The 16,709-nt window shown below is 37.5% G+C and overlaps 1 protein-coding gene across 2 annotated transcripts in view; it reads left to right on the top strand.

The window, feature by feature from the left end:
- Positions 1 to 16,709, top strand: part of GNG2 (G protein subunit gamma 2) — a 125,139-nt gene that overhangs the window by 96,624 nt on the left and 11,806 nt on the right. For both annotated transcript variants that reach the window (XM_016192106.2, XM_060174967.1), the window contains one exon: positions 1,358 to 1,473. In XM_016192106.2, the coding sequence (XP_016047592.1) occupies positions 1,387 to 1,473 (87 nt within the window). In that variant the 5' untranslated portion in view covers positions 1,358 to 1,386. The remainder of the gene's footprint in view (positions 1 to 1,357; positions 1,474 to 16,709) is intronic.

The raw sequence follows: 16,709 nt of genomic DNA, 5'->3' as shown, positions 1-16,709 counted from the left end.
AGTATTGACTGAAGCAATTTTTCAGTGCTTCTCATTTCTTTTTTTTTAATATTTATTTTATTTATTTATTCCCTTTTGTTGCCCTTGTTGTTTTATTATTGTAGTTATTATTGTTGTTGTCATTGTTGGATAGGACAGAGAGAAATGGAGAGAGGGAGGGGAAGACAGAGAGGAGGAGAGAAAGATAGACACCTGCAGACCTGCTTCACCGCTTGTGAAGCGACTCCCCTGCAGGTGGGGAGCCGGGGTTCGAACCGGGATCCTTATGCCGGTCCTTGTGCTTTGCGCCACCTGCGCTTAACCTGCTGCACTACAGCCCGACTCCCTTCTCATTTCTTGAGTCATGCATTTTACTTAAATTGCAGCTCTGAAGCATTGGCTTATTACTGGATATCTGTTATCTCAGAAACAAGTTTGCACAGATGGTCTTCAGTATCATATATCACCTCAATGTGGAGCAAGAGCTGATAAGAATGTAGGGGGAATGAATACCGGAAATAAAATAAATGTAGCAATAGTATTCATCAGTATGATATACTGAGTTCCCTAGTGTAATTAGCAATTTAGACATGGCTTTCCTTCCAGTTGACATTATAATGTTTTCTTGAAGAACTGTGAGTAAAATGGGTAGTTGTAGAATCCAGCCATGTTTCAAATAGTATAAAAATAGATGATTATTTAAAACAATGTTGGTTATGGCATCGAAAAGCCATAGTGCATGTCTCCACAATATAATAGGCGGAGGTGGTTACAGTTAACAGAAATTCAGTATTTGAGCCCTTTAAAAGAGCATTGTAGGCTTGTTATCTTCGGGTGGGAAGACTGGAATGCTAGAAATGGAGCCCTGGACCTTATACATACAAAGCATCTAACCTACCATATATCTACACTCCCAGACGCAAAATTGGTATCTTTAGTTCTGAAGATTATACAATTTACCAACATTTCTCTCCTCACTTCTCATTTATGACACCATATAACAAACACTATCTGACAAGAATTATACCCAATAAATAACAGTAGTGATGTACATCAACACCCTAACCATTTGGGAACTCATAAGATAATTTTAATAACGTGGCAGCACATTCTCTTATAACAAACTTGGTAAATAGTCACCATGTTTCCCCTAAAGAAGGGGAAAAAATCAGAGAGTGGGAGGAATTAGGAAAGCAAGTCAGGTACCTTCCTTCCTGTCTGCCAGCCAATCAAAGGCAATGCTGGTTGTGGATGCAGAGGACCAGAGGAACCAGTCCTGACTATATTCACTCTTGAAATTCTCCTAGTTACATTAAATTTGCATATCTGGCAATTCACAGATTATCTAAGAAATTTTCTTCTTTATTTTCTTTCCTAGTGTGTTTGAAAGACTCACCCAGAACTCCAATGGCCAGCAACAATACCGCCAGCATAGCACAAGCCAGAAAGCTGGTAGAGCAGCTGAAGATGGAAGCTAACATCGACAGAATAAAGGTGAGGATAACTAGCCTTGTTTATCAGTAGCCTCACTTGAAGCCATCTATTATTTGGCTATTCTTTCATGGATTGTGATGAAATCAGTGACCCTGGAAGAGAGACTTTGCAATTAGGCAAAAATTTGGTTATATAATGCTCTAAATTTCTCTAGAATAAAATGAAAATATAAATTAAAACTGGCACTCCATGTAAAATTAACAACAGAAATCAAAACAAAGCAAGACATACACTCAAGACTAAACTCTATAGAGGGAACCTGGAGAACACATACAGCAAGTAGCTCACTGATTGTCCTTGACTTTTTCTGTCCTGATTTAGGTTCAGACTTTGTGATTAGATATTTCGTATCTAATCCTTCTGTTCATAATTGAAGGTTTTAATTTTTTTTACTTTATGTTACTGGATGCTTTTCTTCAAAAATAAAAATCTTACCTGGTATCTCTAAGAAGTTAAATAGCAACAACAACGAAAAGGGGTGGGGAATGCAAGCTAGTAGCCTACTTCTTTCTTTTTCTCACTCCCCAAACCTGACTCATAAGCATTACCTTATGCAGGACCTAACTCTTATGGAACTGGAACTTTAAAGCCACACTTCCTATTTTTTCTTTTGGGGGTGGGGTGTGGGGGTTAGTATGCTGAGTTTTTATCTGGCTTACACAATGTTTTAATTAACAAGTAGCTACTACAGTTTAGTAAAGTGATTTTTTTGTCAGCTATCATAAGCCTGTTTTCTAAGAAGATATAAGCATTTTATGAACTGAAACTCAGAAATGTATCTCATTCCTTTAAAATTAAGATATTTCTCCTCTTTCATTCATGTTTGTTTCAACAACCTAGACAATCCAGCTTATCCTTTGAAGTGTGCTTATAGAATAAGGGTCAATAAGCTATTATTTTGAGGTCAAATTTAGCCCACTATAAGTTTTTAAATCATTTTATTGGGGGTAAATTATGTTTTCCATGACTATTGTCATAAGTGTACACTTTATCTCCCCACAATTGGAGTCTGAATACCACACCTTCCACCAACTTGTTATCTTCCTCCAACATGGAACACTAGGTTCTCAGCCCCCTTTTCAGACACCCTCCATCCCTTTTCTTTAGAGTTCTTGGATCTGCTGTAATGAACCCTGGCTGATTAAATTTTTACTCTATGTTTTCTATTGCTTTGTTTCCTAAATCCACCTATGAGTGAAATAATCTGGTATTTATTTTTTTCCTTATGACTTATTTCACTTAACATGATTCTTTCAAGTTCCATCCAAGTTTTAACAAGAGTAAATATCATTTCTTACAGCTGAGTAGTATTCTGTTGTGTTTGTGTATGTGTGTTTCCTTAACCACTCATCTGTTACTAGATATCTGGGTTGCTTCTAAATTTTGATTATTACAAATAGTAGTGTCATTAACATAGGTGTGAATAGATCTGTTTAGATAACTATTTTGTGTCCTTTGGATAAGAAAGGAATTTCCAGATCACATGGTAGGTTGATTTTTAATATTCTGAGGAATCTCCAGAATGTTTTCCACAGGAGCTAAACCATTTAATATTCCCATCAGCAGTATAATAGGGTTCCTTTTTCACCACATCCCCCACCAATACCTATTTCTGTCCTTTATACTGTCTGACATTATTATAGTAATAAGATAGTATCTTATTGTTTTGATTTGCATTTCTCTGATAATCAGTGACTGAGCACTTTTCTGTATACATATTAGCAATCTAAATATCTTCCTTAGTGAAGTCTGTTTCAAATCTTCCCCCATTTTTAATGAGGTTGTTTGATTTTTGTTGCTGACTGTGTTCTTTATATTTTTTGGTTATTAGTCCTTTGAATGATGCCTGGTGTATAAAATTTTTTCAGATGCATCAGGATGCCTTTACTTTTAGTTTGAGCAGTGTTCCTTCTGCTGTGCAGAAGCCTTTTAGTTTGATGTCCTGTTTGTTTCTTTTTGCTTTTGTTTTCCTACCCGCTGGATTCTAGTCTCCAAGGGCATTTCTGAAGCAGACACTGTGGAATGTTCTGCTTATGTTTTCATCTATGTATTTTAGTGTAAAAAAAAAACAAACAAACAACTACCTGGGGCTTTGTTCAGGGTTTATAAAATGGCACGTTTATTAGGTATATAAAAACCACTGTAGCAAAATAAGCAAAAGAGGGAAAGACCAGCCAGCCATGTGGTGTTGGCCACAGTCCTTAAGCATTGTTTACCAGTGCTCAGCTACAGTATGCACAATTCCCTAGAGATACAGTATAGAGCAGGTTTGGGGAGAAGACAGGGAGAATCAGACAAAGGGCAAGCGGGAAGGAGTGAAGAAGAAACAAAAGCGAAAAAGAGCTTAACTTCCTCAGAGGCTTGCATACCCTATTTATGTCTGTGGTATGCTCTTGCAGTCAGCCTGATGATAGCCGTATGCTAATAATGTACATAGCCAGTGATGTTTTTGCTTACGGTCAGTATACAATGTATTCCCAACAGTATTTTATGATTTCCAAATTATAAATGTATGTAAAGTCCAAGTCTTTGTTCCATTTTGAAGTGATCTTTGTGTACAGTGAAATGTGACCCTGCTTCATCATTTTGCACAGTGTCTAGTGGGCATAATAACTTATAGCTGCTGAAAGAAGTTATATATTCAAAAAATTATAGCATCAGAAATAATTATTCAGTTATTTTTATTTTCTTTTTCTTTAGAGGAGGAATATGAAGAAGGGAGGTTCATCCTATGAAAAAGTTCAGTCTTCTGGAAAATACTTTGAGAGTGTCCCAACTAAGATATAATTATTTGTGAAACAATTTTGTCATTAGTGTTTTCTGTGATTAGCCTGCACCACTAAGCATAGGTCTTGAAGGAAGACAGGCTCAATGTCAGAAACAGACCTTCTCAACCATGGGTCATACCTTCATTCCTTACCTGAATTACTATCTGCCAACAACACTTAGCTGATCTATGAAAACCCATCTCTGTCCCTGTCATTATTCACCTTCCCCTTCCACTTGCTGTCACAGAAGACATTCTAAAAGAAATTTTCATGTTTCTCACTTATTAAAATTATTTTCATGATTCATAGCCCCAGTGAAGTAAAATTCAGACTCTTCAGTACATTAGCAAAATTTCTATAACCCTTACCAATCTTTTCAGCTTCATCCTTTTCCTTTTGTCCACATACCACACTGAGCCTCTTTTTAATTCCCTTGATGAGAATTTCAAATGTCTGCATCTTTGACCCTCCTCCTATCTATCTTCCTGCTAGGCCAACATTACATCATTTAAGGAACCATTCCAGACCTTCATTATAAAGCTGGATGTTTGCTGTTTTTCAGTTGCTCATTTATTTTTTTACCTAATAAGTACTTTATTGAGAGCATCCTAAATTGATAGACTCTGCTATGTCTTAGAGATAGAAATAGGAGAAAGAAGAAGGAAGGTTTCTCACCTGCAAAGATCTCCTGGTCTAATAAGAATAACAAGAAAAGACATGTTAACATCAATGCAAATAAGATATCCAAACTATATAATCACCAAAGGTAATCAGAAAATGCCAGCCCCATACAACCATAGCACTTTGGGGAAGAGGGGTGGCGCAGGTGGTGGCACACTCAGTTGAGTGCACATTATGTCCACATTGCCATGCACAAGGACTCAAGTTTGAGCCTCTGCTCCCCACCTACAGGTATGTGTGTGTGGGGGGGATGAGGTTGTTTCACAAGTGATGAAGCAGATCTGTAGGTGTCTATCTTTCACTCTCCCCCTCTCTCTCCTCCTCCCCTCCTAATTTCTCTCTGTCCTATCAAATAAAATAGAAAGAAAAAAAAAAAGAAGAAGAAGGGGAGTCGGGCTGTAGCGCAGTGGGTTAAGCGCAGGTGGCGCAAAGCACAAGGACCAGCATAAGGATCCCGGTTCGAACCCCGGCTCCCCACCTGCAGGGGAGTCGCTTCACAGGCGGTGAAGCAGGTCTGCAGGTGTCTATCTTTCTCCCCTCCTCTCTCCATTTCTCTCTGTCCTATCCAACAACGACAACAACAATAATAACTACAACAATAAAACAACAAGGGCAACAAAAGGGAATAAATAAATAAAATAAATTTTTTTAAAAATTAAAATTAAAAAAAAAGAAGAACAAAAATGACTGCCAGGAGTAGTGGATTTGTAGCCCCAGCAATAACTGTGGTGGGAAAGAAATAAATAAAAAAAAGGAAAGAAGGAAAGAAATGGAGTGAGGGAGGGAAAAGAAGCCAAAAGAATTAACTGCCAAGAGAGAAAGAGACAAAGCATTAGTCTGAGTGTTTACCTTCTTAGATTATCTTCATATTCAAACCTCTGAATCTCTCTTGATGAAAGTAAATTTAAGTGATTGGAAATATAGTAGGTATCTATGTTTCAGCATTTGTTCTTCACATCAGAATCAGGCAGGCTTGCTACTGTAAAGTGTTAGGTTATTTTTAATTTAGTTGGTAGATAAAACAGCTACAGAGGCTGGGTGGTGGCACAATAAGTAGGTAGAGCACATGCATAACAGTGAGCAAGGTTCTGGATTTAAGCCCCCCAGTTCCCATCTATGGGGGGGAAATTCATGAGTGGTAAAGCGGTGCTACAGATGTGTCTCTTTCTTTCTCTCTCCCTCTCTCTGTCCTATCACAAGGGAGTGGAGTAAGGACAGAGGGAAATTCCAGCAATAACTCTGGTGATGAAAACAAGCAAACTGCTACTGTGTTGACAAGTTGTCAGCTAACTGGTTTAAGACTTAGGTCTTTAGGAATCACTTAAAGTCTTGAATGTTCAGGCTTCTCCACCTACTTTCCGGGCAGGAAAGGGTTTCTTTCTGAAACCCCTAGCTTATTATTTTCTCAATAGATGGGTGGCCTCTTCAAGTTATAAAGGGCACCGATGGCATTATATACACCTGGAAAGCCAGTAATAGGGAGTAAAGGGCAAAGCTAATACTAGAACTGCTGAGGTTCCTTAAGCAGAGAATGGTCTTACTGCCCTCCTGTAGCCTCCAGAAGGACTTGGCTGCATGATAACTCTACCTGAAGAGGATTTCAATAGCATACTCATTTTGAAAACTTCTTGTTTCCTATCTTTTTACTTCCTGGGAGATTTGGACTAATGCACCAATTATATGTTCATAAGCCTCAGGCATATATGAATTATACTCCTGACCTATCTTTGTTTCTTTGTTAGCTTCTCAGTCACAGACAAAAAGTAAAGTGAAATCAAGAGAAGCCAGGAAAGGATCTGAGAATAAGGACATAGAGGGGTAGTGGAAACTACTAACACTGGGATATATGAAATAGCAACAGACTCACACTAATGTGTGCACAAAAGCAAAATGAAGAATGAAGATGCCTAATACTTTTTTTTAAGATTTATTTTATTGTTTGCATGAGAAAGAGTTTCACATGAGACCGAAACAAGGGGAGAAAGAAGCCAAGAGCATACTCTGGAACACATGGTGCTGTGAATTGAATCAGGAACCTCAAGCACATAAGCCCAGTACTGTACCAGTTGAGCTATTTCTCTAGCCATGAATTAAGAAACCAAGTCAATAAAGCATGTACAACAAAAGTAGCAGCAGAGCTTCAGTAAATCTATTTATTCATAATTTTATTAGGATGTTTGGGGTTTTTAATAATGGTGGCCTAACCTGAAATAGCTTAAGTAGAAAGAAGGGGGTGGTTAAAAAAAAAGATATTTCAAAATCCAAGAGCAGTAATGTAACTGAAGAAACAATAGAAGAGACCATTAGGAACTCCCAGTGTTCTTTTATTTATTTTATTTATTTATTTTTATTTTTTATTTTTATTATGTATTTTTATTTATTGAAGGGATTAGTGGTTTACAGTCAACAATAAGTACAGTTCTTGGTACATGTGTAAAATTTCTCAGTTTTTTGAAAAATATTCTAACCCCCTTCTACCATCCTCCTATCATGCACCAGAATCTAAAAGCCCCCCGCCAGTCCTTTATTTTGGTGCAATACACCAATGTCAGTGCAAGTTCTACTTTGCCTGTGTTCTTATATCTCAACTTAATGTCTATGACTGAAATCATCCCATATTCATCCTTCTCTTTCTGGCTTATCTCACTTAACATGATATAAAAATGATGAATTCACCTTCATCACCTCATCCAGTGTACTTTTAGATGTCGCTTGATTTCTATATTTCTGCTGCTTTCTTTTCCTGAGAGGAATGGATTTCTCAACTGCTTGTTCCATATGGCACATACAAGATAAATTTCAATGACTCCCAGAGTCATATTCATAGGTCCAGCTCCATAAAGAAGGAAACAGATTGGGGCTAGGAAGATAGCTCACCTGGGTGGTGTGCCTGCTTTGCCATGCATGGGGCCCAGGTTTAGGTCTGGCCCCCGATACACTAGAGGAAGCATTGATGCTATGGTATCTCTTCCTCTCCTTCTGTCTCTCTATTTTCATTTGTCTGAAAAAGTTGACCCAAAGCTTTAAAGGTTATAAAGCCTCAACAGTGACAAATAAAAAGATAGCTAGATTAAACCCTCTTAATGTCAATTTCCTTGTTCTATCGATAATGAGCTATCTGCAGCTTTAGTCAACGAGGATTACAGTAGAATCATATTGTAATCATAACTGTAACCATACCCAAGCATGATTCATCCATATCGGTGGGGAGTGGGGCAGAGAGTTAAGAAAAGGTAAGAATCATTATAAAATGAGAGGATATCCTTGGATAGAGGACTTTTGTCAATATCACAAAGAATAATGTAGATGTAAAAAGCAAAAATATCTAAGTCAGGAGTATGGGTAAAATTATTTTTCTCAACTAATTAGATGCTCCTTAAAATATGATCTTCTATGAAAAAAATTATACTTATTTCTCATTTCCCTATGATATTCTCAATAGTCCATTTCAATTGCCTCTCCTCAATGTTGCCTCAGTTCAAATCCCCTCTTATCTATAAATCTTTTTCTATTCTGAGACTATTTCCTAATGATTTCACTTTCATAAAATAAAATTTTCCAATTAAGCTACACAATCCTCAAAGTCAAACTATTTTTAATATAGCCATTTACTTATTTGCAGTTTTATGGTGCTTGAGAGCATATGCCTTCAGGAAACATTGCTTTATATTTTTGTTTTCCGCTGAATTAATAACTTTAGATACTAGAATTGCCATGCAAGAAGATATCAGGATTGAATATCATATGACATTTTCAATTACATTTATGATTTGAGAACTTCTAAGCATGAAAGTAATGGATCAAATAAAACTGTAGTAGAAGAAGAAAATTTAGTGAAATTGATCATTTTAAGAAAAGTAAATTGTTTTATGTTCTGTGTATGCTGATTATAAGTAGCTGACTACCTATATAGATATACATAGATATTTTTTTAGTTCAACATATGAAGAGCAAGCTAAATCTCATAATTGATTCATATATGTAAATTACTGAGCCAAGCAGGAGCATTTCTAGAGACTAAATAATGTTTCTGACAATTGCTTAAACTGCACAGAAAACTGTACTGAAAAACGAATCTGATATTAGAGAAGGAACTTGTATCTTAGCTTTGGAACTTTTGTAGTATTTTTCTGGCACTTGAGTTGAAAGTTGTAGCATCTCTTCCCTAAATGTTTTCATTTAATTTGCTAGAAAAGAGGAAATACAGTAAATCTTAGACCAATTGAGAGTACTTTCTAGACTAATAAAACTGGTATAGAATATCAGCAACTTACAAAGGAGTTATGTTTAAATGTGACCAGTCCTAATTCATTTGGTTTGCTGAGGATGAAGCAAAAAAGCTAAACTTTAAATTCAGTGTAAAACTTCATTTTTATGAGGATTGATAAAGGGTTTTTTTTTCTTTAAAAATGAATGGGTATATGTTAAGCACCAAACACATGTTTAACTTTATACATTATACCTAGGATCCATAAAAAGTAGAACTGTAAAATCTTGATAATTTGAATTCCCTGGAAAATCAGTATTTCTTTTTCTTTTGTTAATATTTATTTTCCCTTTTTGTTGCCCTTGTTTTTTTATTGTTGTTGTAGTTATTATTGCTGTTGTTGATGTCTTCATTGTTAGACAGGACAGAGAGAAATGGAGAGAGATGGGGAAGACAGAGAAGGGGAGAGAAAGATAGACACCTGCAGACCTGCTTCACCACCTGTGAAGCAACACCCCTGTAGGTGGGGAGCCAGGGGCTCTTACTGGGAAATTAGTATTTCTTTTTTTTTTTTATTTAAGAAAGGATTAATTAACAAAACAATAGGGTAGGAGGGGTACAACTCCACACAATTCCCACCACCCAATCTCCATATCCCACCCCCTCCTCTGATAGCTTTCCCATTCTCTATCCCCCTGGGAGCATGGACCCAGGGTCATTGTGGGTTGCAGAAGGTAGAAGGTCTGGCTTCTGTAATTGCTTCCCCGCTGAACATGGGCGTTGACTGGTCGGTCCATACTCCCAGTCTGCCTCTCTCTTTCCCTAGTAAGGTGTGTCTCTGGGGAAGCTGAACTCCAGGACACATTGGTGGGGTCTTCAATCCAGAGAAGCCTGACCAGCATCGTGATGGCATCTGGAACCTGGTGACTGAAAAGAGAGTTAACATACGAAGCCAAACAAATTGTTGAGCAATCATAGACCCAAAGCTTGGAATAGTGGAGAGGAAGTGTTAGAGAGGTACCCACTGCAAACTCTAGTGTACTTCTGCTTTCAGGTATATATTTTGCAGTAGTTTATGGATACGTGTGCACATAAGCTCTCTCTCACAGAAACTGGTGTATATCTAGGTTTTGGGACTTTGTTAGAAAGTGAACCACCTGAGACGAAATTAGAGTATACTATGAAAGGAAAGGTCTCACCCGAGTAATGAAGCTGAAGGGTTGTCATTCCACACATGAAGTCTCTGGACACAGTCTGAAGTGAAGCATGTTGAGGTGGCAATCATTGCGTTGGTTAGGTTGTGATCGGCGGATGCAATATTATTTGATATGGATTGGGAGAGGCATATGGGAAAGTGGGCCCTATCCAAGGGTTCCAGGACTGGGGGAAGTAGGGGCTCTATAGTGGAGATGTGAGGTTCCTGCTGTCTTAGGGTTCCAAAAGATAATCGATAGTTAATGTTATCATCACATTATTTGGTAATTGGGTTAACTTTGAAAAGTCCTTTTGTTATGGTTTGCTATACAGTACCCAGTATCTTGTATATAACTGTTCTATTGGATGCTTCTGATCTACTTGGTCTAGGCTTTTGAGAGAGTCCGCATATCAAATACACAGCCTATATATTAAAAAGTTTCAGTTTGTGTTTTGAAAAACTTTGAGACATACAATTGATTTTCTCCCTCTCATATTAATTAACTAGTGATTTATATGTCTACATTTTGCTAGGAGTGTACATAAACACCATTCCCACCACCAAAAGACTGTGACCCATCCCTCCCACCCACTCCCACCCCCCACTGGCCCAGGAAGCTGCATGTCTACCCCTCACCACAGGGTTTTTACTTTGGTGCCCTACTTTAATTTGGTCAGGTCCTGCTTTTAGTTTCCCTTTCAGATCTTCTTACTCAACTTCTGTTGATGAGTGGGATCATCCCATACTCATCTTTATCTTTCTGACTTAGTTCACTTAACATAATTCCTTCTAGCTCTGTCCAAGATGGGTCAGAGAAGGTGGGTTCATTGTTCTTGATAGCTGATAGTATTCCATTGTGTATATATACCACAGCTTTCTCAGCCACTCATCTGTTGTTGGGCAGTTGCAGTTTTATTTGCAGTTGGGTTGCAGTTTTATTTGTTTTTGATCTACCCATGTTTTTGATTTATGTGTTTCTTTTTTTTTTTATGCTCTGTTGTTCCTCAGTTGTTGTGTCTTGAGTACAAGCAACACTGTACTAAATACCTTTATGACAATTGCACTCACCAACCTCAGGAATTACAGTAGCAACTGAAGCAAGTATTGAAGCAGTTTAATCATTACTAGTTAGCCAAACAATTTCTCCAGTCCGTGAAAAAATAGTAACCAAATCCCAGTGAATAAGAAAGATAAAAGAAAGAAGGGATAGCAAGAATAGACAGTTATGCAAATTTACTATCCACTGTATATTCTAGGGGTAACAAGAGGGGAAAGGGAACTAGAGCAGAGATGCACACATAGAGAGTCCACTCTGAGTCAGATTTCTTCCCCAAAATAATTCACAAATTCAGAAAGGCAAAGAAGAAGGAAGAAAGAAGTGTATGACAAGATTAAAAAAAAGAAAAAGAAAAAGAAAGAAGAGACAAGAGAGAGAAAAGGGAAAAGATAAGAAAAAGAGCTGTAATTAAAGAGCAGTAAAAGGAAAGGTTTTTTTTAATTACTTTATTTTTAATTTAATTTAATTTTTTATTAGCTAGGAGGGGGAGGGAGGGGAGAGTCTGTAGAGGAGGTAGGATTAAGGAGACAAGTTCCTCCCACAATAGATAAGATGCCCACTACCCTAGCACTGAAATATATGCTAAGAGTTAATTCTGATCAACCTAAAGGGGGGGAAGATATATGCCTTTATATAATATTAATAGTAAAATAGAGCAGGGTAAAAAAAAATAAAATAAAAACCCTGTCCCAGATTACCTCAAACCTTGTAATCAGAGGCAGCTGATGGTTAAGAATGAGAAAAAAAAAAAAAAAAAAAAAAAACCTCAGGACTAGACAAGGATAGCTGAAATAGACAGTTATGCAAATCTGCTATCCACTGTATATTCTAGGGGTGGCTAAAGGAGGAAGGGAAGTTGAGCAGAGACACTCTGAGATGAGAGTCCACACTGAGTCAGAATTCTTCCCCAAAATAATTCCCAAATGTGTATCAGTGAATTCCAAAAAGCACACTGTTTGGTGGTGTGGGGGCTGGAGGCTATGGCTTTGGAAGCTGTAGGATTAAGGAAGAAAGGATGACAAGAATGAGAAAAAGAAAAGAAAAAAAAAGAAAGAGAGAGAGAGAAAAGAAAAAGATAAGAAAAAGAACAGTCATAAAAGAGCAGTGAAAGGAAAGGGTTTTTTTTAAATTTATTTATTTTTAATTATTTAATTAGCTATGCGGGGTGAGGGGGGGGGGGTTGGCTACTTAGAAAGAAAAAAGGCCAGAGGTTTCAGAAGGGTATAGACTTAGAATGAATGATACTCCCTGGTGGGACAGGAATTTGGTAAAGAAAGAAGCTCCTAGCAGGGGATCCTGCTAGGAGCTGGTCCCCAGGGATTGGTTATGGGGAGGGGGTGGAGGGAGGTGGTATGCTTAAAAATTAAAAGGAAAAAAAAAATTTTCCCCTTTTTTCCTACTCTAATTCTTAACCCAAATTAAGTTTAAAAAAAATAAGTTTGATTCTGCATGCCCTGGATAATCACAGTAAAAAGAACCTTCCAATACACCTTTGGCCAATGATAATGATGCAGAGAGTCAAAGTAAGGTAAGGCACCATAATAAATTGTTTTTCTTTTTTTCCATTCATGGTATTAAGGATCTTTCTCTGTATAGTACCTCTTGCTTTTTTAAAATATATAAATTCAATGAATATGAGAAAATACTGAGGTTTCTTTTACATGCATTAGCACTTAAGCTGTCTGCTTTAATTACTGACTTAAAAAAAAAGTGAAACTGGTAGAGGAACTAGCAGCTTTTGATTAGAGTAAAAGACTTTTTGAGAGAAATGCCAGCCAGTTTCTCAAATCTGAAAATTCTGATCTCTTCCCAGAGATTTGTCAGTTTCTTTTGCCGTCAACTAAAATGTCAGGCCTATGAGGGGCAATGTTCAGTGTTCACAATAACTTCTCATCTCAAGCTCCCTTCCCAATATAATCTTTGAAGTCCTTTTAAGCAACAAATTAAAGTTGTCAACCCTGGATGACTCCATTAGTGCCATCAACTCAACTAAAGGAGTGATATAATGAATCCCTTAGAGCACTGGCAGCTTGCTACACATATAGCCAGTGATAGCCTGCCAGTGCATACATTTTTGTCTGATGTCTTGAAAGCATTTTGCAACATCACTTTTAAGCTGTGTCTCAATTTCAGAAGGTAGTGAAGGTAGAGGGGAGCTATATCCCTAGATACCATGTAAATTATTGGGTCTGGTTTTTATCCTTGGTGACAACTGCTTCTGCTAAAGCTGACAAGATATCTGCCTAGAGTAGTTGCTACGTTTTCATAACTAGAATCACAGTCTGGTTGCCTTTATTGGGTCTATCAAGAGTCTCCCTTTTAACTGCTACCAGTAAAAAAACATATATATAGGATTGCTAAAGCTCTATGCCAGCACTATGAATCCACCGCTCCCAGCAGCCATTTTGCCTGTTTGTTACTGTTCATTTGTTTGTTTTCTTTCTGTTATCCTTGATAGGATAGAGATAAATTGAAAAAGGAGGCAGAAAGAAAGACACCTGTAAACTTGCTCCACCACTTGCTAGGCACCACCCCACACACAACACAGTTTGGCAGCAGGCCTAACCTGGGTCCTTGCACATGGTAATATGTGCGCTTAATCAGGTGCACCACCACCTGGCCCCCAGTAGCTGGGCATAAAAAATTGTCTATCTCAGGGTCTTTACAAAAGTAATTATCTTCACCTGTGCATTAGGTTATATCCCCTAATCCGATCATCATCTAACACTCTTTTTAAATTTTTTTTAATTTGCTTTTTCCCCCTTTGTTGCCCTTATCTTTTATTGTTGTTGTAGTTATCATTATTGTTGTTGTTATTGATGTCGTTGTTGGATAGGTCAAGAGAGAAATGGAGAGAGGAGGGGAAGACAGAGAGGAGGAGAGAAAGATAGACCTGCAGACCTGCTTTACCACCTGTAAAGCCAGGTGTTCAAACCATCATCCTTACATTGGTCCTTGCACTTTGTGCCACCTGCACTTAAGCCGCTGCACTACCGCCCAACCCCCCATCTACCACTCTTGAATCATCATGTTAGTGTTTCTGTTTCATTGCTTGTATCTTGATACAAATTCGGTGTGATTTCTCCATCTTAAATAAAATTTAAATGTTTTATCTTTGATTTCACCCACCCCGCACTGTATACACACTTTTCTTCATTGGCTTGGCTTCCTTGGCTGCATAACATTTTGAAAAGAAATGTTATCTTATATCATCTCTGGTTTCTCTCATCTTTCCATGGAAAATTATTTTTATTCTGGAAACAATCTCAGAGATACAGAAAAGTTTCAAGTACAGTACAAAGAATTTCATTTTTCTCAAAACCATTTGAGAATTGTCAACAGATGTGTTATTATCTCCTAATACTTTGGTGCATATTTTTTTATTAGTAAGAACATTACATATAATAATAATGTAGCCATCAGAATTTGGAACTTGACACTAGTGCATTACTATCTTCTAATCCTCAGGCCCTATTTAACTATCACAAATTCCAGTAATCTTTCTTTTAGTCAAAGGATATAGAATCATGTTGCATTTAATTGTCTTGTCAAACACAGTTTCTTAGGCTCCCTTGATTTTTATACCTTCACACTTTTGAAGACAGTCATTTGTCTTGTAGATTATTATATAATTTGGGTTTTTCTGATAGTTTTTATGATTGAATTCAGCTATATATTGTATTTAAAGTCTTTGAAGCAGAAGAGAGAGATGAACTACAAACCCATAGCTTTAAGTAATTCAAGAAATCCAGAATGAAGAAGCCTAACTCAAGCTGTAACAATACATAGCACAAATTGCTTATATAGGATCTGAGTGGGAGAATGGAATATATAACCACTTGAAATTGTATCCTAGCTCACTATGCTCTGTGTCTTCTTTTGTCTGTTTGCTTTTTTGAGGCCATTTTTTCTTTTCCTTTCTTTTTTTCTTTCTAATCTTTAATTGGATACAACAGAGAGAAATTGAGTAGAGAGGGAGAGAGAGAGACACCTGCACACCCTTCGCTGCTAGTGAAGTTTTCCCCCACACCCGCAGGTGGGGACTGTGATCTGATGCTTTTATTTTTTTTAAGACTATAATCTCTCTGCGCTTCATTTTGGAGAGTTTCTGTCTTTGTCTCAATTTCACTAATACCCTCTGCAGCATCTAATTTGCTGCCAGTTTCATCCAGTGCATGCATTCTCATGATTTCAGTCTCTTTACTTTCTTCCATGTCTCATAGCATGCTTGGTTTCCTCTGTGTTTTTGATTATATGAATAATGTTTATAATAGCTACTGAAACATCACCCTTTATTATCTACTACCTTTATTATCTATATCAGTTCTGGGTCTTTTCCTTTGGATTGATATTTCATTAGGAAAGAGGATTTTCTTTGCATGCTTGACTTAGAAAAGCCCTATATAATATGATACAAATTATGTGTCTTTCACTGCTGACTAGCCAAAGGGACTGCTAGTGCTTCTGTAGTATGTTGTTTACATCTACATGGAAATGAATGCTAGACTGCCATTTGAAACTAGTAAAAGTAAAGATGTGTTTTTTTTGTTTGTTTGTTTGTTTTTTAATTTTTTAAATTTTTTATTTAAGAAAGGATTAATGAACAAAAACATAAGGTAGGAGGGGTACAACTCCACACAATTCCCACCACCCAATCTCCATAACCCACACCCTCCCATGATAGCTTTCCCATTCTCTAGCCCTCTGGGAGCATGGACCCAGGGTCATTGTGGGTTGCAGAAGGTAGAAGGTCTGGCTTCTGTAATTGCTTCCCCGCTGAACATGGGCGTTGACTGGCCGGTCCATACTCCCAGGCTGCCTCTCTCTTTCCCTAGTAAGGTGTGTCTCTGGGGAAGCTGAGCTCCAGGACACATTGGTGGGGTCTTCAATCCAGGGAAGCCTGGCCAGCATCCTGGTGGCATCTGGAACCTGGTGATTGAAAAGAGAGTTAACATACAAAGCCAAACAATTTTTTGAGCAGTCATGGATCCCAAGCTTGGAATAGTGGAGAGGAAGCGTTAGGGAGGCACTCACTGCAAACTCTAGTGTACTTCTGCTTTCAAGTATATATTTTGCAGTAGTTTATGGATACGTGTGCACATAAGCTCTCTCTCACAGAAACTGGTGTATATCTAGGTTATGGGACTTTGTTAGAAAGTGAGGTTTTTCTTTTATAGTAGAAGTTTACAGTCCACCTACGCCACCCCCTGAGTTCTATTCATGGACCCTTTCTTAGTCCATTTGAGCTACTGTACCCTATTACAAATAAATAAATAAAATTTTTAAATATTATCAACTTTTCTAATTCTAGTATTTTGATGACCCAAA

This window comes from Erinaceus europaeus, chromosome 16 (genome assembly GCF_950295315.1).
Source record: "Erinaceus europaeus chromosome 16, mEriEur2.1, whole genome shotgun sequence".
NCBI lineage: Eukaryota > Metazoa > Chordata > Mammalia > Eulipotyphla > Erinaceidae > Erinaceus > Erinaceus europaeus.
The sequence above is the reverse complement of the archived record's forward strand: the minus strand, read 5'-3'. Positions and strand labels throughout refer to the sequence as shown.